Here is a 22,140-nt window from a genome sequence, read left to right as displayed (position 1 = left end):
GTGTGCTTGCTTTAGAGGGGAGGGGAAGGCACCGTTAGAAAGGGAGAGATTGAACATGTGAGTGAGGGAGCATAGGATGGAAGAAGAGGGTGACCGTAGTAGTTGTGGGGGGACAGGATCCAGGGGGCAGGCAGTGAGACGGGCTTCTGAAAAAGCCTTAGTGACCTCTTCGGTAGTAGCAAGGTCAAAAGAGGAAAGTGTTGAGGGAGGTTTAGTATAAGGTATGCTAAGTGGGATGGATGTCTGTGCAGCGAAGATACCCCTATGAATTGCATCAATCTTGTTTTTTAAATGATTTGCAATCTCGTAAGCAGTGAGTGAAGTACTGGGTGGAGGTGGAGAAAGTAGAGAGTTAAAAGTGGAGAAGAGACGACGAGGACTGGATGACAAGCTATTGATGAGAGTGACAAAGTAGGCTTGTTTGGCAGCATGGAGGGAGGAATAGTATGTTAAGAAAGCAGATTTATATAAGGTAAAAGCTTGGTGAGATTTGGTTTTACGCGACAATCGCTCCAGCGCACGACTATGTCATTTAAGATTTCTGGTGTTGTCAGTCTGCCAAGGTTGTAATGGTTGGGGCCTGATACTTCGAGTGGTTAGAGGAGCAAGTGAGTCTAGTGTGGATGAAAGCGCACTGTTGTAGAGAGCAGTGGCCAGGTCAGGGCAAGACAGGGGAGAGATTCTGTCATAGAGGCAGTCAGTTTCAAAGTGGAAAAGAGCAGGGTTCAAGATGTGAAGGTTTCTGCGGGTAATTGTTTGCTGCTTGGAGGGATAGGTGTTTGAAGATGAGGACACTGTAAATGAGATGAGATTATGATCAGAGAGAGGAAAGGGGGTGTTTGTGAGGTTGTAGGGAGTGCAACGATGGAAGAAAACAAGGTCTAATGTATTCCCATCAGAGTGAGTTGAGGACTGTGTCCATTGTGCAAAGGCAAAAGATGAGGTTAGGTTGAAGAGTTGAGATGTAGCTGGGTTGTTGACATTAATGGGGATGTTAAAATCTCCAAGAATGATAGTGGGTAGTTCAGAGGAGAGAAAGTAGGGTAGCCAGGTGGAGAAATCATCAAGAAAGCGGGACATCGGTCCAGGAGGCCGATAGATCACTGCAATCGGCAGAGAAATGGGATAAAACAGCCGAATGCAGGGAGTCTTGAAAGAAGAGAAAGATAGAGAGGGAGGGTTAGGGAGGACTACATAGGTGCTCAGTGGGGATAGAAGCAAACCAACCCCACCTCCTTTCCGACCACTGGGTCTGGGTGAGAGTCCAGAGAAGGCCTCCATAGGAAAGTGTTGCAGGAGAAGAAGAATCTGCTGCTTGAAGCCAGGTTTCTGTAATAGCTAGTAGGTTAAGGGAGCGGGAGACAAAAAGGTCATGGACAGAGTTGAGCTTATTAGGAACTGATAAGGATCACATGAATTGGGGGAGAGGAGATGTTTCTCAAAGACAGACCAGCCACAGACACAGGCCAAAGTCATAAAGAGTGCAAAAGGAGGTGAGAAGCAATCACTACAAACAGACCAAAAGATATACACTAATTGTTCTGAGTTTTAAAGAAAGTCTATGCGTTGTTGAAGTTACAGTTTAGAGTGGAGATGAGAGCAGATGAGATCAGCAATTTACCGAGAGATAGCAGAAGTCTATGCGTGGCAGAAGTTACAGTTTAGAGTGGAGATGAGAGCAGCAATTTACCCAGAGATAGCAGAAGTCTATGTGTTGCAGAAGTTACAGTTTAGAGTGGAGATGAGAGCAGCAATTTACCCAGAGATAGCAGAAGTCTATGCATTGCTGATAATAAGTTAATTAGCTCTCAAGCTCCCCTAATTGAGCTCTGCAAAGCAACTTCAGCTTCCCACCCCCTAAAATTTCAGAGCTGAGAGATTCTGTGCAACTTCAGTACTTTGAATGGATGTAGAGAAGAAAGGGCTGTAGGTATAACTTACGTAGGAGGATTTGTTTTATTTCTGTGCATCACCTGAGATCACTGGGTAAATGCAAGGGTTTAACACCAAAATCAAAAGTTTCAAAAGGGTCCAGATAATAATACCATTTCAAGCAACACAAATATAATCTATTGTCTAATGTATTGTCATTTTGTGAGTACAATACCTACTTTTAATATTTAATAAACACATTTTTTAAGGAAATGCATTAGGCTGGTGCGCCCTCTGTTTGTTTCTCTCTAGTCAATATATGTGGACTTCCCCGGTCTTTTGAGGGCAGCAGGCGCGCATATCCCAAGAATTTCATGATGTGGTCCCAACTATGCAGAGTCCATCCCTAAGTGCAGGAGTATCTGGGTTTGCCATTTCTTTACAAATATAATCTAATCTCTTTTGGAGTTCTCCCATTCCTTTTCTTCAGGCAAAATCATACTTATCCACCCAATTACACACATCTGTACAACAACAAGGTTTTGTTAGCAAAACCATTCTAACAAAAGATTATCTGCATGAACTCAAAAATTAGGGGGAACCAGCCTCACTGCATATTCACATAGATACTAAAGCAACCTACAAATATTATATAGCAGTTGGCTGTGCATTAATTATATGGTCATAAAAAGGGTCTTATGAAAAACTGTACTGAATGAACATACATGATTCTGCCAATCCGCAGACATTCCTGATGCTGGCCTATCTGGCAGGAATGCACCAATAGCAACTTGCCAGCAAGGCTGATCTGGGTAGTAGGAAAAACATCCTGCAGACATATGATCATTCTTAGGTAAGTTTGATAGGCCTCTTTTTAAATAGCTTGGCTTTCCTGGCTATAGACTGTTATATGATAAACAAGGAAACAGGTCTTTGCACAGAAAACAGAAGGAAACAAAGCAAGTTTGTATTTCTTTTTTTGCTCTACAAGTGCAAACTTTCTGGGATGGAAGGGGGTATATGAAATGCATACAAAAAAAAAAAAAAAGATTACAGAACAGAGCAGAGGAAGATCCTCCATCAAGTATAGATCTTTTTTCCTGGTTTAGGGCCAATTCACACTGTATGTGGTGACAGACGTTTTACCACACTTTTGACAAATACGTGGGGCAGCAAGTCCCACCCTCTCCCCCCCCCCTATCTATGGCAGCACCATTTTGTGTTCTTGCTTGGTATTGGCTAGCATTGAGGTATCATCTATGGAAACTGAACAGTCCAGCTTTAAAGAGCCTCTAGGAGCTGCCCTTTTATTCCCGTGTTCCACCTGAGGGTTGATTCCAGCTATTTCTCCTTTGGAATCCATGTCTCAACATGCAGTACAGGACTAACACTTACAATTTGTAGCCCTGCCATCTCTGCCTCAAACTATCCCCTTGGATGTTTCCAAAAATACTGTCTGACATTCCAGCTTTGCTGAGATAGAGCAAGATCTCCATTGTAGATTATCTGGACAATCAGCTTCTACAGGCAGATGCTCACCCTGAAATGGAAGCCAATCTGGAGATCACCATTCAGATTCTGGAGGAGTTCACCTTGTGTATCAGAGCCCGATTCTGGATGAGTGTCAGGCCAAGGTGTTTCTCTCCCAGATAAACTCTAGAAGCTCTGAGTCCAGAGCTCTGCCTTTTAACCTCCTGCAAATGGGTATTAATTTGTATCTTTATGAGTGCATTGGGCTTCAGGGTCTCATTGATGGTGGTTCCGTGTGATCAACATCACAAGCGGATTTTTCAGTGGGAGATACAAAGCATAAGGGACTATGCTGACAGGTCAAGAACTCCCTAATTTATTACCTGGAAAGGAATTTCTACCTCTCCATTGAAGATAATAACTATGAATGGCAACCTCATCGATTTGAGAGGGTGACAGGACAGCTGTTGATGCAGAGGCCGCAAGAGGAATTCTGGTTACCAGTCAATGTCCTGGAACAGTGCACGATCAAACTGTCTGTTACACTGCACCAATCTTCTACAGGGTTCTCCAAGGCCATGGCATATGTCAGATCACCAGAGAAGAAAGAAGAGCCAGGCAGAGGTGCTAGAGGTCTCCCACATGCGATGCCAGACAGTGCACCATGTTATGGTTCTATCTGCCGTTTACATTCCAGGAGCAGACTACAGAAGTCCACAAAGTCTAGATCAAGGGAGGAGAGTGATTTCTGCAACTGGGAGGGCTTCCTGCAGATCTGCCAAAAGTGAGGGGTTGCCAATCATGGATCTCCTGTCATCATGTTTCAACAGTAAAGTGCACAGATTTGGGGCAGGGTGAAGGGTCCCTGAGCAGATGCAAAATATACTCTGGTGGTGCTTTTAGCCATGTCCACTCTAATTTATGCCTTTCCTCTCCTAAAGTTTCTTATGCAGCTTCTATTCCAGCTGCAAGTCAAAGGGATTCTAGCCATCCTCATTGCTCTAGATTGGCCTTGTCGTCCCTAGTAAGCCAATGTAGTTAGTCTGTCAAGCCACCAAATCGCTGGTATCATAACTGTGGAGTGCTATGACAACTGCAGATCAAACAGAGGCTAGGATGGCAACGTTCTTGGCTATAAAGGATAGCAGGATTTAGTTTTGCTTTAGGTACCACTGAGGATAAGTTGTTGGCTTTAGCAGGCTATTTTCAATGACTGCGGGCCTGTCAGGAATGGATTCAGCCTTTCCTGACCAGAAGTGGCTGCACAGGGAAGCCATCTTGACTTGTTGTGAAGGATGCATCCTGATGAGGTTATATATTTGTCTATGCTAGTCTTTGATGACAGGGAATATGCCTATCAGACTCTGCGCGAGTATACCCAGGATCAGCTGCTAGAGTGCATACGGGTCGCTCATTCCCTAGTAGGTCAGGACCTAGAGCTCTCTGAGGTGCAACCATTGATTCAGGCTTGTATTGAGTTGGCTTCATCTAGTACCCCTGAAAGCAGGGATGAATTTCTTCCTCCATTCAGGGCGAGTCAAATAATATCACTGGTATGGTTGTTGGAGGATGATCCGGATTGCTTCTTGGAGCATTATTCAGCATATTCACCACAGGTGCTAAAGAAGTGTATAAACGCAGTGCAAACTTTGATCAGACAGGCCTTGTGTAAGCTGAGCGTTGTCCAACCCTTACTGCAGACATGGTCAGACTTGTTACACCCAGCCTCAATCAGCTTGCAACGAACCAGTCCTGTTTCTCATCATTCCTCTGCTCAAAGCTCTTTTCCTGCATTCCCGACAGCACCCCCAGTGATAGCCCCCCCAGTGACAGCCCAGTATACCCAGCAATCTGCCACATGTCGGTACCCTACTCCCACTCACTGTACCATCCTGCCAGTTGACTCGGTGCCAGTTGACTTGGTGCCCGCTGTCGTACCAGTTGACTTGGTGCCAGTTGACTCGGTGCCCGCTGTCGAGCCAGATGACTTGATGCCTGATGATTCGGTGCCAGTTGACTTGGTGCCCACTGTCGTACCAGTTGACTCGGTGCCAGTTGACTCAGTGCCCGCTGTTGAGCCGGATGACTTGATGCCTGATGACTCGGTGCCCGTTGTCGTACCAGTTGACTTGGTGCCAGTTGACTCGGTGCCCGCTGTCGAGCCAGATGACTTGGTGCCTGATGATTCGGTGCCAGTTGACTTGGTGCCTGCTGTCGTACCAGTTGACTTGGTGCCAGTTGACTCAGTGCCCGCTGTTGAGCTGGATGACTTGATGCCTGTTGACTCGGTGCCCGCTGTCGTGCCAGTTGACTCGGTGCCCGCTGTCGTGCCAGTTGACTCGGTGCCAGTTGACTCGGTGCCCGCTGTCGTACCAGTTGACTCGGTGCCAGTTGACTCGGTGCCCGCTGTCGAGCCAGATGACTTGATGCCTGATGATTCGGTGCCAGTTGACTTGGTGCCCGCTGTCGTACCAGTTGACTCGGTGCCAGTTGACTCAGTGCCCGCTGTTGAGCCGGATGACTTGATGCTTGATGACTCAGTGCCCGCTGTTGAGCCAGATGACTTGATGCTTGATGACTCGGTGCCCGCTGTCATACCAGTTGACTCGGTGCCAGTTTTCTCGGTGCCCGCTGTCGTTCCAGTTGACTCGGTGCCAGTTGACTCGGTGCCCGCTGTCGTACCAGTTGACTCGGTGCCAGTTGACTCGGTGCCCGCTGTCGAGCCAGATGACTTGATGCCTGATGATTCGGTGCCAGTTGACTCGGTGCCCGCTGTCGTACCAGTTGACTCGGTGCCAGTTGACTCGGTGCCCGCTGTCGAGCCAGATGACTCGATGCCAGTTGACTCGGTGCCCGCTGTCATGCCAGTTGACTCGGTGCCCGCTGTCGTGCCAGTTAATTTGGTGCCTGCTGTCGAGCTTGGTGACCCGGTACCCGCGGTTCTGCTAGAAGGCTTGGTGCCCGCTGACGTGCCCGGTGACTCTGTGCCCGCTGTCGTGCCAGATGACTCGGTGCCCGCTGACGTGCCTCTGCCCACTACACAGCCCGACATGCCAGCCCCTGATGTCCAGTTAAACTGGCCGATAACTGATACCCAGCCTGCTCCTGGAAATCCTGTGCCCAGTGACCTGCCTTCCTTGATTCTCCTACACAAAGAGAAGTCTACCAGCAGGAAACCCAGCCAGCCGGTTTACTCCGGCAGTAGGATATTCAGCCAGTTACCGGACCCGGGCGGTGGAACATTTTGCCCACTAAGGACTGTTTGGAGCGTCCTGAGGCCGCTCCTTGAGGGGGGGGTTCTGTCAGGAATGGATTCAGCACTGGTGGTGGGACTCTCCTGCCGTGTGGGCTGCAGTACCAGAGCTGACCAGCGGGTGCTCTCAGCACTGGTGGTGGGACTCTCCTGCCGTGTGGGCTGCAGTACCAGAGCTGACCAGCGGGTGCTCTTAGCAGCCAGAAGCTCACAATCCGCCAAACCTGGGGCTGATTACAGAAAGGTGTATATAAGGCATGACCAGGCCTGTGCTCTGGGCCTTGGTGTATGTTTTCCCATGAGCCCCTGTATCCTGTTCCTAGTTCCTGTGAGAAGATACCTTGTTGCCGACCCTGCCTGATCCTGATTCCTGTTGACCGTCTCCTGTTCTGACTACTGGCTCATCCCTGACCATCCTTCTGCCTGATCCTCTGTACTGCGCTGTCCGTGAGTTACTGAACCCGGCTTGTGACCTTGACCATTCTCTGCCTGCTCCTTTGATACCTTGCTGCCCGCACGTTGCTGACTTGGCCCGTCTGACCACGCTCACTACTCTGCCATCCATCCATCCTGCACGGATCCAGCCGTACCTGCACATACCTCTGGCGGATCCCTCTATCACTAGCAGGTGTACTCAGGGGCCGCGACCTGGTTCCTGTCTGCTCCAAGTCCATCCCCACCATCAGGGGCCCTGGTGAATAGCAGACTGGGACTTAGACTCCGCGCCCTGGGGAATCCTGCCCTGAGGACCGCTAGAGGTACCACCAGGCAGTCGTTACAGAACCCTAAGGTCGGCCTGACCATTTCACCTCTCCAGCCCTGACTACGCCTGTGTTCCTGCACCTCCTAAGATTAGTGGAAGGTTAGTTTGCTCACTGTGCGTTTATATATATATATCTGGGTGGCTAATAATAACCTGTATTATACTATACCTGAAACCTGCGTTTCCCTGTGTCAGTCCACACCTTTCTGGTCACTCCTTGATTCCTGACAGGGCCTCTGTCTGCAGTTTCATTCACTTACATCTGATGTCACCACGGGACTTGAATTTGGTACCATTCATCAAAGAACACCTCGGAAATATTCTGAACCTCTCATTTTTTTTAGCAAAAGCTGCCTTCTATTTCAGGCCGAGTGTCCATCTTCTCATAAGCCTCCATTTGTAGTTTTACACAAAGGACACTGTGGTTCTTTATCCAATACTAATTGCTAAAGGTGGTGCCTGCCTTTCATGTTCGAGAGAATATCATTCTTCCCTATAACCCTGGCTGGTGCATAAAGAGAATGTGTTTCATTGTTTGGATTGTTGCTAGGTCTGTGCAAGTTTGTCTTGCTTGGAAGAAAAGGGATTTCCTTAGGTAGCAACAAAAAGGGTCTGGCAGCCTTCTTGGCCACAACCTCTATGGATTAGACAGGATTGTTCAGGTATACAGCATCAAGAGTTTGATGCCTTCCTTTTGCTGTCATGGCCCACTGCACTAGGGTAGTTAGCACCTCAAGATTTTCATAATTGAGCATCTGTGTCCTAGGTTTGAAAGGTGGCCACCAAAACTTCAGTTCACACTTTAACTTTGTGAAACTTTGGTCCCAGTGTCTTACAGTAAGCAGTGCCTGAGGGGAGTTGATTGTTTAGACACTGCTTTGAGACATTACAACAGTAAAAATCTTTTAGGGTCCATTCACAAAGCCACTGCTTTATAAGCAGCTGGTCTGCTGCGCAGTTGGATGGGAATCACTGCTTTGTTCCTTTAAAAAAAAAAAAAAAAACTTATATTGAAATGTCACACAGAAATTTTATTAAGTTCAATTGGCCACCACACAGGCGCTAGAAAAAAAAAGAAAAAAAAACACCTCAGTGCATCATGCCTACACACCACTCAAAGCAGTGTTGTGAATCGGGCATACAGGAGACGAGGTATTTTCCTTGTCATGGAGTGGGAATGTGCTGGAATAACCGCTCAGCTCAGTCCCACCGCATCTGGTGTGAATGGACTTCGTTTTCCACTGTGTACTTGCCGTATATTTTTTATTTTTTTTGCTACATTCACAAGCACACAGCTACCACCCTGCTTTATGGGTAACTTAGCTGCCTCTAGCAGGGGCCACCCCCTAGGCTTTGCTTATGTGCCTAGTAACCTACTCCTGCAGATGGCACTATGTTCCAGCAGTCGAGACCTTTTAGACAGCTGCTGTGTCCTTCAATGAACAAAGCAAACAGGCTTTTATGGCAAGTACAAATCCTATTTTTATTCACCTAGGCTCATGTAGGTATGAGCAACTAAATATGAATAGAGTGAATGCGAGAACCGATACCTTCTGTAGAAATTTAAAACAAGATGTGAAGCATCTGAAATTGACTAGCATTAAGACATACATACAGGGAAAAAAATTTGACTCATTCCGTAAACAATTTATTTCTCAATGGAGTGTTAAAAAAAGTGTTTCATTAGTTTATGGGCTTCTGAAACAAGGGATGTAGTCTGTAGGGATGACTGTAGCTACAGAAAAGTTACAAAGCTGTGCACTTTGGTGGCCAGTGGGTGTCACAAACATGGAGAATGTTTACAAATAAAAATATGTTAGCACCCATCTAGACTGTCACATAAAAACTCCAGTAATATGGTCATGTTGGCGCATGGTTTATCAAAGATGGCTGAATTAGTTACACTGTCAGTAACTGGGAGCTCCACATACATAACTCCACACACCTGTGCATGACAGGATACCATCTTGCTGTTAACACTTTACATGTAAATACATTCAGCGACCTGTGCCAACATCCTCTATACATTATTTTACAGATGACTAAAAGTCGCCATCTTGTTCATGAATTATGTCCCATATATGAGGGATGAATGCTTGACACCTGTCAGAGGACTAACCTCATCTCCTATGTGTTACTGAGCACATTGTCCCTTTGCACTAGTAAAGCCTCCACAACAAACAGGGAAAAAAAATCAATGAATTGCATGCAGGGAAAGAAAAAAAAAAGGAAGGACTTACAGCAGCAAAGAAAGTCCACCAAATGACCACACTAAAAAAAACACAACATACACACACACACGCCAAATGGCACAGCTGAGGTTCCCATGCACATTGCTGGACTGAGAGGGGGCTCAGGCAAATAATGGTGGGGCTGCGGTGGGAGGAGCACAGATAAGTTTTTTCTATCTTCATGCATAGAATGCATGAAGGTAAAGAACCTTCAGCCTTCAGTGACTCTTTATATAAGCGGTACTGTAAAGTATGCATTTTCTATGCATGCTCTGTGCTGTATGTCTATTCTCAGACTGTATGTGCTCTGCCTACATGTTCCCTGGCTGTATGTGTTCTGAGTTTTCCTGCTGCACATGCATGTACGCCATCTGTCATGCAAGCAGGGAGTGGTCCATAACTTTCTGGCCATAAATTCACTTGAGAATTTATGTCCTCCAGTGAGAACAGGAGGACAACAAAAAGGAAAGTAAGCATAAAATGGGAGAATATAGCATTACAAGGTGGTGTGGATACAGCTGTAGAGCAGAGATAAAAGTGCTGCATTATTGTGAAACTGCAAGTAGAGAGGATTCCTGCAGTGCTGTTGACCTAAATATGTCCTTCTGCAAAGAACAGGTGAGATAGGGAGACAGGGGAGTGAACAGGTGAGATAGGGAGACAGGGGAGTGAACAGGTGAGATATGGATACAGGGGAGTGAACAGGTGAGATATGGATACAGGGGAGTGAACAGGTGAGATAGGGAGACAGGGGAGTGAACAGGTGAGATAGGGAGACAGGGGAGTGAACAGGTGAGATAGGGAGACAGGGGAGTGAACAGGTGAGATAGGGAGACAGGGGAGTGAACAGGTGAGATAGGGAGACAGGGGAGTGAACAAGGAGAGTTGACAGGGAACTGACGTATATGCTTACTGAAGGGTATTAAAGCTGCATAGGAACATGAACCCTACAGTATTTTATTACAAAAAAGGCTGTTCTATTTTATTTTACAGAACTGCAACCTACTTAACATTTTAAAAGCTTTTTTTATTTTAAAATTTTGGATAACATTTAAAAGATAAAAGTGATTGTTCTCTACTACAGCTACACAATTTGTGAAGATTTGTAAAATGGCCGCAGCAGCTTAGGCTACTCAACCTCTGGGACTCCCAGAGTTTTTTTTTATGCTTTTGAATATGGTGGGAAGGCTTTAACTACGGTGACAGTCAGGTGACACACATGGGAAGTGAATGTTAAATTTATTCAGTAATTCAGCAAAATTTCCCAAAAACCACACATCAATAAAAACCTGCTGTAATACTAACCCACCCCCTTATCATTCAAAACTAAAATATTAGCTGGAGTTACACTGCAGAAAAGGGAGAGAAAAACCAAACACAGCAACATCTGATATTCCATAAACGACTTCACTTACCCTCATGCCTAGAACCAGGAAACCAATCTCTTCCATCAAAGGATACTTGCTGACCTGCTGATGTATCTTCTCAGCTGATGCATACGGGTCATAGCTCTTTTGGCCAATTTTCACATCCATGATACATGGTTTATTAAACTTCCTTGTTACATCTTCCAGTTTTAAATAAAGATCTGTAAAATATTTTTATAGATTAGCATTTGTTCTTAAATTCACAATATAGTTCCTAGTAAAAAATAGAACATTTCTAGTTTAAAAATATTTGCCCTTAACACACATTCATACACCCAAATTTAAAAAAAAATTTGACCAAACATAGCCAAAGCAACGGTTGTAGGATAAACAATATTATAACCTACCATGCTGTCTGCAGTATGAAAAACCATCTGAGACCTAGAAAATTTGGGATAGCAGTCAAAGCCAACATACCCAATAGTTTTCTATACATTTGATGGGTCAAAAACATCCAAGACAATAGAGCAGAATACAATGTCTGGGTGCTTACAGCTATGCAATGCTTAAACAGATTTTGCTGCATTATGTGTGGATTCCATTCTTGACCTTTAAGGGTGATTCCACTTTCATGGGAAAAAAAAACTAGCAAGTAGAAAATTCAATCCACTTCAATCTGCATTTCAGTAGCTTTTTGTAAAATTTCATGCCATATGGCAACCTGGGAGAGATTTTGCACACCATTGGGATACAGAATACCTCCATAATCATCATTGCTTCTTGTGTAAGTGGTTCACCAATTTTCTCAAGGATGCACTAAGATATAAAGTCAGAATTTAGGCATCCTCTGCAACAAAAATGTCATTATTAGTGAGATACTCCCAAAGAGTTAATCACTTCTAAAAGAAATCAGACCCTGCAATTTTCTTGGCTGGAACTATCCAATTGCATCAGATGATCAATAATGAAAACGTAAGTGCTGTTCAGATTCACTCTGCACATCACCACAAACAGGCTTTTCTTTTTCTTCAGAGTGGAAAAAGGTAGGAATCTGCAACAAAATTTGCTAAAATCTTTGCAGTGAACCTTGATCACCCAAAGAGCATTGTTTTTTTTTCCCTCCCTTCAACCAAAAAGTTGAATAATGCCTTTGCTATAGATGTAGGCCATTTACAAATCCCATGAAGATTGACCTGAAAACTCCCAGGACATAGCTATGCAAGGAAAGTTAGTACTGTTCACGTTCACCAAAACAATGAACTCACAGCTACTGCATTAGGGGAGAGAAAGCACATCTGAGGAGATCTGAATCAAAGAAAATACTCCTGCGATGGTGAAAGTGAACAGTAATAGCTAGGCCTCGCTTAGTAACATACTGACAATTATCAAGTCGGTCTTCATGAGGTATGTAAATGTCCTACACCTACAGCAAGGGCATGATTCAACTTTAGTCAAAGCTGCAGTTTGTTTTTATCTACACAGTGGCTAAATGGTTAGCACTTTTGCCTGGCAGTACTCGGGTCGTTGATTCAAATCCCTGCCACGGCGCCACCTACCTGGAGTTTGCATGTTCTCCCTGTGCCTGCATGGGTTTCCTCCGGGTACTTCAGTTTCCTCCAGCACTCCAAAGACATGCTGACAGGTTAATTGGATCCTGTCTAAATTGGCCCTAGTATCTGTATGTATGAATGTAAGTTAGGGACCTTAGATTGTACGCTCCTTGAGGGTTAGGGACTGATGTGAATTTAAAATATATATGTAAAGTGCTGCGTAAATTGACGGCACTATATAAGTACCTGAAATAAATAAATCTACAGCTACACCTTATCTGCATAGGTCGTTTTCTTTGGTAAATATGAACATTCCTCACATACATGTTAAAACCAGGGGATTTTTTTGCTAGAAAATGTACTTATAACCCCTTTCCACCGCCTGTAAAAATGATTGGGTGTCTGTAGAGATGCTCTGATCACTTTTACATGAAAGCCCATCACCTGCTCTATGAAAAAAAAAAATAATCATGACTACAGCTGCAGCCATGATCCCGATATCATCACTCCCATCCAAGAAAGAATATATACGTACGGCAGGCAGGAAATGGTTAGAAACAAAAGTACACATTTCCAGAAACAATAAAACAATACATCCACATACCATCTGTGCATCCTGGAGGAGACCATGTGCCAAAATATTTGGGTAAAAATGCCCTCAGATCACGGAGCTTAGGATCTGTGCAGTCACTTGAGAAAACCTGTGGAAAACAAAGAAATGTGGGGAAAATAAAAAAAACCAATGTCATTGGCTATTTTGGAAAAAATTCTGGCTGTTATCCTTTCATAAGCAGCATCTGTGAAGTGTTAAAGAGAATGATTATGATATTTCCTGGGAACATCAAAAATAACAGACACACAGTAGCTCTGAAGTCAACTTGGTGCTTAATGAGCATCTAATGGAGAAAACTTATTGTACTGGTTTGTGTTCTACTGTATCTTGGCAGCTGCAACAGTTCAAACACAAAATGAATAATCACAGGGCCAGATGGAGGCTTGGAAGAAAAGAGGAGCAAAATTCACCTTCGAGTCAGGCACACAGCTGTTAATTCTGCAGTCTGGTCAGTATACTTTATCCACAATTAAAAAAATAAATTAAATTTCTGGAAATTAGTCTGTGTACCAAAAAACGTACACAAAATCCTTAATTTCTATAGATCGACTTGTGTACAACCAGCTAGCCCATACACAGATCAAAAGTCAGTCAGTCCATGCTAAACCAGACATATTTTCATCCATGTACAGCCAACTTAGGTCTATGGATATTCCAAACATCCAGTACAGACAGACATCACTGATCTCTGGGTAAAGATGAACCTAAATAAGAACAGGGCAGCACTATAACTTAAAGCGGTATTACACCTGAAGTCAATCTTCCCGACGCGCCGTACCTCCCCTGGCTATCAACACCCAAAACCAAAAATGTAATATATTGTAGTTTACCAATCATTAGATGTGGTGGATGCACACACTTTCTTTGGCTTTTTCACTTGGTGATCCGGCCAATAACACACCTCCTGTAATAGAGTACCCCCACTCTGGATGAAAGTGCACAGGAGGCACCTTTGGACAGTAGCATTGTCAGTCTGGGGGAGGGGAGTGTTAGATGTATTAGCAGAATTTAATACACTAACAAACTGAAGCCAAACTCCAGCTAATACATTATAAGCCGTTACAGAACAGCATGTCCTTTTTGGGATAGAGGTCTTACATAAATAAAAGCTGATCAATGTAAGCACCCCTGCTAGTGTTAAATGGTTTGTCTCATCTCCATCCATAAATGTAGGCCATCCTTCACACTACTGAGCTCCACTGTTGTATACTAAAGTGTGTTAAAGAAAAAGGCTATTTTATATTTTGCAGAGGTCCACTTTATACTGTACAGTACAAAGAAAAGGTTTTCAGGGTACATGACTTGTGGACTACAGGAACCGATCTACAGGAAGAAAAAAAAAACACTACCTGAATACATGAGTTCTTATAACCAAAAAGGGTAAATATGAAGAAGTTGATCAGACACAGAAGGGAAAAAAAGTATTACTTATATTAATGAAAACTGTAGTTTGTAGATGCTGAATGTATTTAATACTAAACATAGTCAAGAGGTAGATATTTACTTCAACATTATGCAACCTAGCTATAGATCACTACATTTCATCTACAAAACCCACTGAATGAAAGTTACCATGTTGTAGAAATCCAGTTCTCTTGGTCCACGTGGTGGAGGCTGCAGTTGCTTCAGGACAGTCCCATCAGGATGTTGCAATATGCCTAAAAGAAAATATATACATGTTTATATTTCATGTATTGGACGTTATACCTTTTTTTTTTCTTTAATTAAAAAAGTTACAATGGTCCTCCAGAACTTGGAAAATATACTTCCATTCCTCATCTGTGCAATATTAGATACAAAATGTATATCAATGCAGCTTGGAAATGACCTAATGCAATTCTTCTCCAGAAGCATATTGCAAAGGACTTTGTATTAAACCAGATGAGGACTGCACAGCCAACCAGCAACAAAGATGACTAGATACAGTATAAAATAGCATAGGATCCTTAACACACCGAACAACAGGATGTTTACTGCCCAAACCTGACCAATATGATAGTAAGTCCAAGGCTGGACAGGAGGCCCTAGCTTGTGAAAGATTCAGTGACAATGAAGGTGTGTTAGCCTAGAGATCCCCTTCTCCTGTCCATCTCCCCATTACCTTTACCTCATTTATAACTAAAATGTATGTACATCCCCATTTGTAAAACCCAACCCTTGATCAAGATCAAATGATCCTTCATTAGAATTAAGGCACCCCAAACAGAGCACATCTTACAATCTTTACAACTAGGGATGTGCCGATACCGAGTATTTTCAACAGTACTCATACTTTGCAGTGCGATTTGCATGCATGGACGCAAATTGCATCGCAGATTAGCATGTGAATCGAATAGGAATGCAGCTCCTGTCCAAATTGCATGTCACAGCCCAGGTTCACATAGCAGCCATGAAGGAAACCTCCCTACAGGAATCCAATGTGGAGTCTCAGATTTGAAATCCCCGCCACTTGCTTTCCTCTCCTTGCAGCGATGACAGTTCGGACTTTTGATTGGTCAGCACCGTCACATGGACGGTGCTGACCAATCACATGGACATTATCTAAGCTTTCTGAAGAAACATGATCCACAATAAGTGAGGAAACTTAGCCATAAATCAGCAAACCTATCCTTGATATTGAAAAGCAAGTAAAGATATGACTATTGTAGTTTTGGGCCCAGCTACATAAAGTTGCCAGTTTGTGGTCTATGGTAGGTCAGGTCTCCGGGAGAGCTTCCAACAAGTTGATACAGCATATCCTCCATTTAAACTGTGCAGTAAACATTTACGTTTTTTATAGGGCTTCTTACAACCAAAGGTTTGTGGATATTTCCAAATCTAAAAACTCAGCAAAATGCACATACTAGAGAAAAACAACTGATGTCAACTGTCCTATTGACAAACGTTGTAGTGAGGTAACAAAGTACTGCATTGTACATTTGGGCGCACCAAGCTATATTTTCTTCCCATTTAAATCTACTAAATTAAAACCCTGAGAAAACACACAAACCATTCAATGTACTTTACTGCATATAGCTCTAGTGTGAATCCCACCTTTACTGTTCTGTGATTGGTCACTGAGCGAACTGGGACCTCATCACAATAGTATATAAAAGTTCTGGTAACTGCATTGTGTATATGGCTGCAGGTGTACTTTTGCTACTAGTGTCTACAGAAATCAGCAGTCAAACTAGTGGATGGAGAAACTAAACCATATTTAAAAAAAAAAAAAAAACACAGCAAAACACCCCAACAACACACACACTTTTTTAAAGTAGTAAGGAAGAAAACTAGCAATACTATATATCCAACAGGCAAACAAAAAGATACAATGAACAAAACACAAAGCATGAAACATTTTACAACCTGGGCTATATTCTCACATTACATGAAGTAAAACAGTTGCACTACAGGAAAGAAGAAGTAGTCATCTGAGCTCTATGGTTACAAACATAATATTTTTACAGACTGATGCTATCAGTAGCTGTGGGCCGAGTAGAATGTAATGTCTATGGTGATAAGCATTACAGCCATTAATAACATCTCAGAACAATGATAATTACAAACCCTGTAGATGGGCAAATGTCAACTACATAACATTTTACTCAATAAATGAACCCTCAATGCAGATCCAGGTGATTGTTACTGAAAGGAGATGTATTAAAAAAAAAAAAAAAAACACCCATACTCACTAGTCTGATACTGCAGCTGTCCCCCACTAACTCTAAAGGCCCCATTCAAACCTGAGTGTTTTGTAGCCCGAAGCTCCAAAATGCTTGAGAAGCAAAAATAATTTATTCTCAATGGAGATGGTTCATATCTCCACTCCAAGTCACCTGCAGCTCAAACAAGCTCTGGAGCTTTTTTGGTTTCTCAAATTGGACAGATTTGCACGTTTTTATTCCCATAGAAATTAATGGAAACGTGCGATTTTCTGCTCAAATTAAAAATAAATATATATATTTATATTATAACGTAACTTTTTTTTAACAATATATAAATGTAAAATAAATATACAAATAAAAATCATAAAATTAAACCACCACCACCACCAAACAACCAAAACAATGAATTTCATTTTTATCCTTCAGGGTTAGGGGGTTAAGGTTAGGGGTTATTTATTACATAGCATTCATTTATGATTATTTTTATTTATGTATTTATTTGACATTTATTAAATTATTAAAAATAAATTAAATATTAACATTAACAATCATTTTTATGTTAACATTGTCCTTTTTTTAATAATTGAATGAGATGTAAAATAAATACATATATAAAAATAATCATAAAATGAATACTATGTAATAGTTTACCCATAACCTTAACCACCTAACCCTAAAAAAAAAAAGAAAAAAAAATTGCATTACAAATATATAAATTTTTTTTTACTAGTATTTTTTTTTGTTTGTGCTATTTATCATTATTTCATATTGTATTTAAAATAATAAAAACACAAAAATAATAATAAAAACAAACACTAAAAACTAGTGCAGGTGGAAACCACTGAAGGACTTGCACTTTATCCTGCGGCTGCAACCACCCACACAAAAAACAGGACCTATGGACAGGTGCCATTAATCTTAATGGCACGCTGCCCGCACTGAAAATTGTACTCACACTGCGTACCGCACTGTAATACAGCTCCCAGTGCAGGCTGAGGTTTCTGTAAAGGTACAGAGACCTTTGCCCTGCATTTTGTGAGTAACAGCAGCCCATTCAAATGGACTGCCGTGCCATGGCCCACAAAATGACATTAGTGTGAATGGAGGGTAACAGCCTGGAGCGGCTCTGCTGTCAGCTGATTCTGGGTCACAGAGGAATAAAAGCAAGTGCACTCCTGTGACCCAGAAGAGAAGTATGGCCAAAAAAGCTTTGATCTGATTTATCTATCAGTTTTACATGGCTTACCTGTAACAATTCGCCTCTGTTTAATTTGCAAGAAACCAAAGCAAAGATGCAACAAGCAGATTTTTTTTTTTTTTTTTGGCATTGCATCAGATTGCAGATTTGGCCACACACACTTCATAGAATTCCAGCTTTACTATGACTTAAATAGTCTGCTTGGGTCAAGTTTGCTCAAACTACTTTCTTTACAGCCACTGTTGCTATAATACACTGTTGTCGCATTAGCTACATAAAAGGTATGCAACTTGGTGTTCCAGCAGCAGTACAGGTGACTTCTGCTGGGGGAACCAAAATGGAGCCAGCCTGAATGCCTCTCTGCTGGCCTTGTATTTTTATCAATGAATACAAGATGCCTGACTGGCTAAGGTGGAGAGAGGTGGATGAATGATGTCAAAATTCCACCTTCACCAACAGTGAATGACAGCGCACACAGCAATCTTATCTGCATTCTTGGTCCATGAACAAATTGCATAAAATCACTTTAAAGCTGGAATTCTACTTCAAGGTGCAATCTGTCAGATGAGCAAAACGTTGAAAATTAGACTGCAACTGCAGATTTTTTTCTTCTTTACATTGTTTTGGATAGAGCAGATGAAGAACCATAAGCCCTATCAGGTCCGTTACTGTAACTGAATAGAGCCTTGGACAGCAATGAAGAGACATGAAGTGGGGCAGAATCTGCAATAGGGGAACAAAGATACAAAAATAATTTGCACACATCCAGGGTTCTAGCAAGACATAGAGAAATAAAATAAGTATAAGGAGACTAGACCCCAATTAGCTGTGTTACAACACACTGTGGTGTCAATGAGCCTTAACAGACGGCAGTAAAAGTCTTGACAGATGTTTTCCCAATTTATCACAAAAAAGTTTTGATTGGACTTACAGTTAGTGGAACTATACTCCATCTGAGCATCACAAACCGAAAACGCTATTTCATTCATATTAAACATACAAGAGCAAACTCACCCATCCATCCAGAACTCACCCACTAGCATATCTGGCCATGACCATCTTAAGTAAAATGATTCATGTATCATTTACATCCTGGAAAACATCTGCCCTTAGCTCAGGCATGCAGACAGGATGGATTGCTTAAACACAAAGAGCGAAGCTCATATTGCAGTATGTAAGATAGATGATAAGGGATGCACTCAAAAAACTGATAACAGGAGGGCAAAAGATCCAAACTCAAAGGGCTTAAAGTCATAAATCTGCACACAGTTCAGACAGATCCAAAAGGAAGCCTGGCCAAGCAGCAAAGAGGACACACAGGTCAGATAGATCCAAAAGGAAGCCTGGCCAAGCAGCAAAGAGGACACACAGGTCAGATAGATCCAAAAGGAAGCCTGGCCAAGCTACAAAGAGGACACACAGGTCAGATAGATCCAAAAGGAAGCCTGGCCAAGCAGCAAAGAGGACACACAGGTCAGATAGATCCAAAAGGAAGCCTGGCCAAGCAGCAAAGAGGACACACAGGTCAGATAGATCCAAAAGGAAGCCTGGCCAAGCAGCAAAGAGGACACACAGGTCAGATAGATCCAAAAGGAAGCCTGGCCAAGCTACAAAGAGGACACACAGGTCAGATAGATCCAAAAGGAAGCCTGGCCAAGCAGCAAAGAGGACACACAGGTCAGATAGATCCAAAAGGAAGCCTGGCCAAGCAGCAAAGAGGACACACAGGTCAGATAGATCCAAAAGGAAGCCTGGCCAAGATACAAAGAGGACACACAGTTCACATAGATGCAAAAGGAAGCCTGGCCAAGACGCAAAGAGGACCACACTGTGGATGGTGTGACTCTAGTCTCTGCAGGAAGGAGATCTGTCTGCTGTTATATGTAGACGGGGAAAACGTCAATAGCCAGCACTTGCCTAAGAGACTAAGAGCACGTTTTGGGGGGAATCCCCTTTCATCACCCTAGTATGGGTTACCTGTGACCTTTTCTGGCCCCATTTGATTTGTTCACTTCCATTTAATGATTTTTTTTTTAATCATTCAATTTTTCACGTATATATCCACTTATGTGTTGTTTCATTCCATCATACACAAGTCAGAACTGAGCACTTAAAGTGTTACTAAACCCACAACAGTCTGTATATGCCGTAAAGAATGCTTGTTATACTCACTGTGGAACCTAAGGAGTTAATACTCCACCTTGTGTAAAAAGGATATTTGATCCGGTCTTCTCTGATCCACCCCTTCTTCCAGTGTCTCTTAAATATCTCCTGATATAACATAGGCTCAGGGGCAAGTTTGGTGTGCACAGGCTAAGTTTGGTGTGTATTACTAGAGTTTTTTTTTCTTGGGAGAATGCACGTGATCAGCACAGGGCCAATCAGCTCTGTCCAGACATAGGTCAGGGGTCCTGCATCCTACTACAGGAGAATGGAAACTCCTCCTACAAGCTGTAACCAGTACTCAGCTGGACACCGATAAGAAGTCACAAGACTGCAAATGCTGATGAAAAAAGGTATTTAGCAGTTTATATTTACTAAAATAATAGCATTTCCATGTACTGTGGGAAACCAGATACAGTGAATGCAGGGTCCTGGGTTTAGTAACACTTTAATTTTCCGTCTGTTACTTTGTTTTTAGCTAAACATCTCCCCTCCTGAAGACTCCTGGGATGCATGACATTTGCAAAAGAAACACCCAAAACAAAGGTGCTGGGACCACTGTGGCCATTTAAACCCAAATCAGTCCCAACTGCCCCTAGTGCTGCGAGACCCTACTTGAGAATGGGAAAAGACAAAAGCAACACATAAAAATCTCAGAGCAGCGTCAAAGGATGCATGTGATTTATGAAGTCATGAGATTGCTGTTGTAATGTGCAATGTTCATACTTGTGGGCACAAATGGTCCAATAATGCAATATCACTGACATGCCAAAAGAAATACTATATTCTGAGTCAATAAGGAGGTTAAAATCAATCCACAGCATAGGTTAAGAACAAACTCCACACTGCAATTAGGATTGTAGGGCATTTATTCAGTCCACAGTGGGGAATATATGGCAGAGCAGCACTGGTCCTGAACACCTGACTCATAGATGTACGGCAATCTGCAATTCGAATGGTGGAGGCAGCAGAGATTTGGCTGAATGAGACACCCGAAGTGCCACACCGGAGGGAAGCGGACCAAAAGTTCATCAATGTGAAACCGAAAGCTACCTAGCAGACATCAGTCAGGAATCCACAGCAGCCAGAAGCATCTGGTCTCCAAGATTACATGTTTTGAGGCACAACCTCTTTGTCAAATCTTGACATTTGCCTAGGCCTAGAAACCAGGAAATAACTGAAGAAATGTTAAAAAATTGCAAAGTTAATACACTATACCTTCCTAATGCTAGCAGCATAAGGATTAAAAATGTCAATAATCAGTGTTCATTGGCAGAGTGAAGGTTGGTTTTCATAGTGAAAAGATACACAGCTTAATCTCTAAAGAAGTTAAAAAAGATCCACATGTCTGGTTTAGGAGATCAGTTACTGTGTCTATCAGAAGTCTTCCCAGGTTCAGAGACATTGACAAAATATATTTGCAGATCTAAATACTGCTGCATCTAGATATCACAGCAAAGCAAAATTCAAACCAAAATCCTTCGCATGACACCACAAACGTCATCCACATGTGAATCCATCATTACAAGGTAAGGCAGACAAACAACCAACACAAGGACTACAACTACACTAATCAATAGTTAAAACAAAAACATTAAGAGTGTACTATATCTTTAAAGCAGAACTCCGGTCAAAATTCTCTTACCATGTAGTAGGGCTGTGCTCCTACTGTATGGATCAGCTACTTGTTTTTTTTTTTCCTACGGGTGAGGACAAAGCTCATACTCATCTGACGTACAACCCTCAAGGAAAATCATTCTCCCCCATGGCCCAGTGGTGGACTGTTCCTGTTTATGGAGTGTGCTGACCTCAGGAACAGTCCATTTACAAGACCACTGGACTGCGTGGGGCAAAAGCTGAAAGGGACCGGTTTTGCGCGGAGAGTATCGGCAGTGCAGGTAAGTATAACTCCACGGTCCTCTCCCCACAACAAAACAAGCAGTTAACCCACGTAGTGAGGGGGGGGGGGGGATTTGCCCAGTATTCTGCTTTAAGGCTACATTCATACAAACTCAC

The 22,140-nt window shown here is 42.8% G+C and overlaps 1 protein-coding gene across 1 annotated transcript in view; it reads right to left on the bottom strand.

The window, feature by feature from the left end:
* IPMK (inositol polyphosphate multikinase) overlaps positions 1-22,140 on the bottom strand; it is a 94,279-nt gene that overhangs the window by 40,718 nt on the left and 31,421 nt on the right. The window contains exons 2-4 of the mRNA XM_089692796.1: positions 14,692-14,777; positions 13,111-13,207; positions 11,005-11,177 (exon numbers count right to left, since the gene is read on the bottom strand). Of these exons, the coding sequence (XP_089548922.1) occupies positions 11,005-11,177; positions 13,111-13,207; positions 14,692-14,777 (356 nt within the window). The remainder of the gene's footprint in view (positions 1-11,004; positions 11,178-13,110; positions 13,208-14,691; positions 14,778-22,140) is intronic.

Source organism: Staurois parvus, unplaced genomic scaffold (genome assembly GCF_062004578.1).
Source record: "Staurois parvus isolate SC_StPar_1 unplaced genomic scaffold, SC_StPar_1.0 ptg000604l, whole genome shotgun sequence".
NCBI lineage: Eukaryota > Metazoa > Chordata > Amphibia > Anura > Ranidae > Staurois > Staurois parvus.
This window is presented reverse-complemented; position numbering and strand designations above follow the sequence as displayed.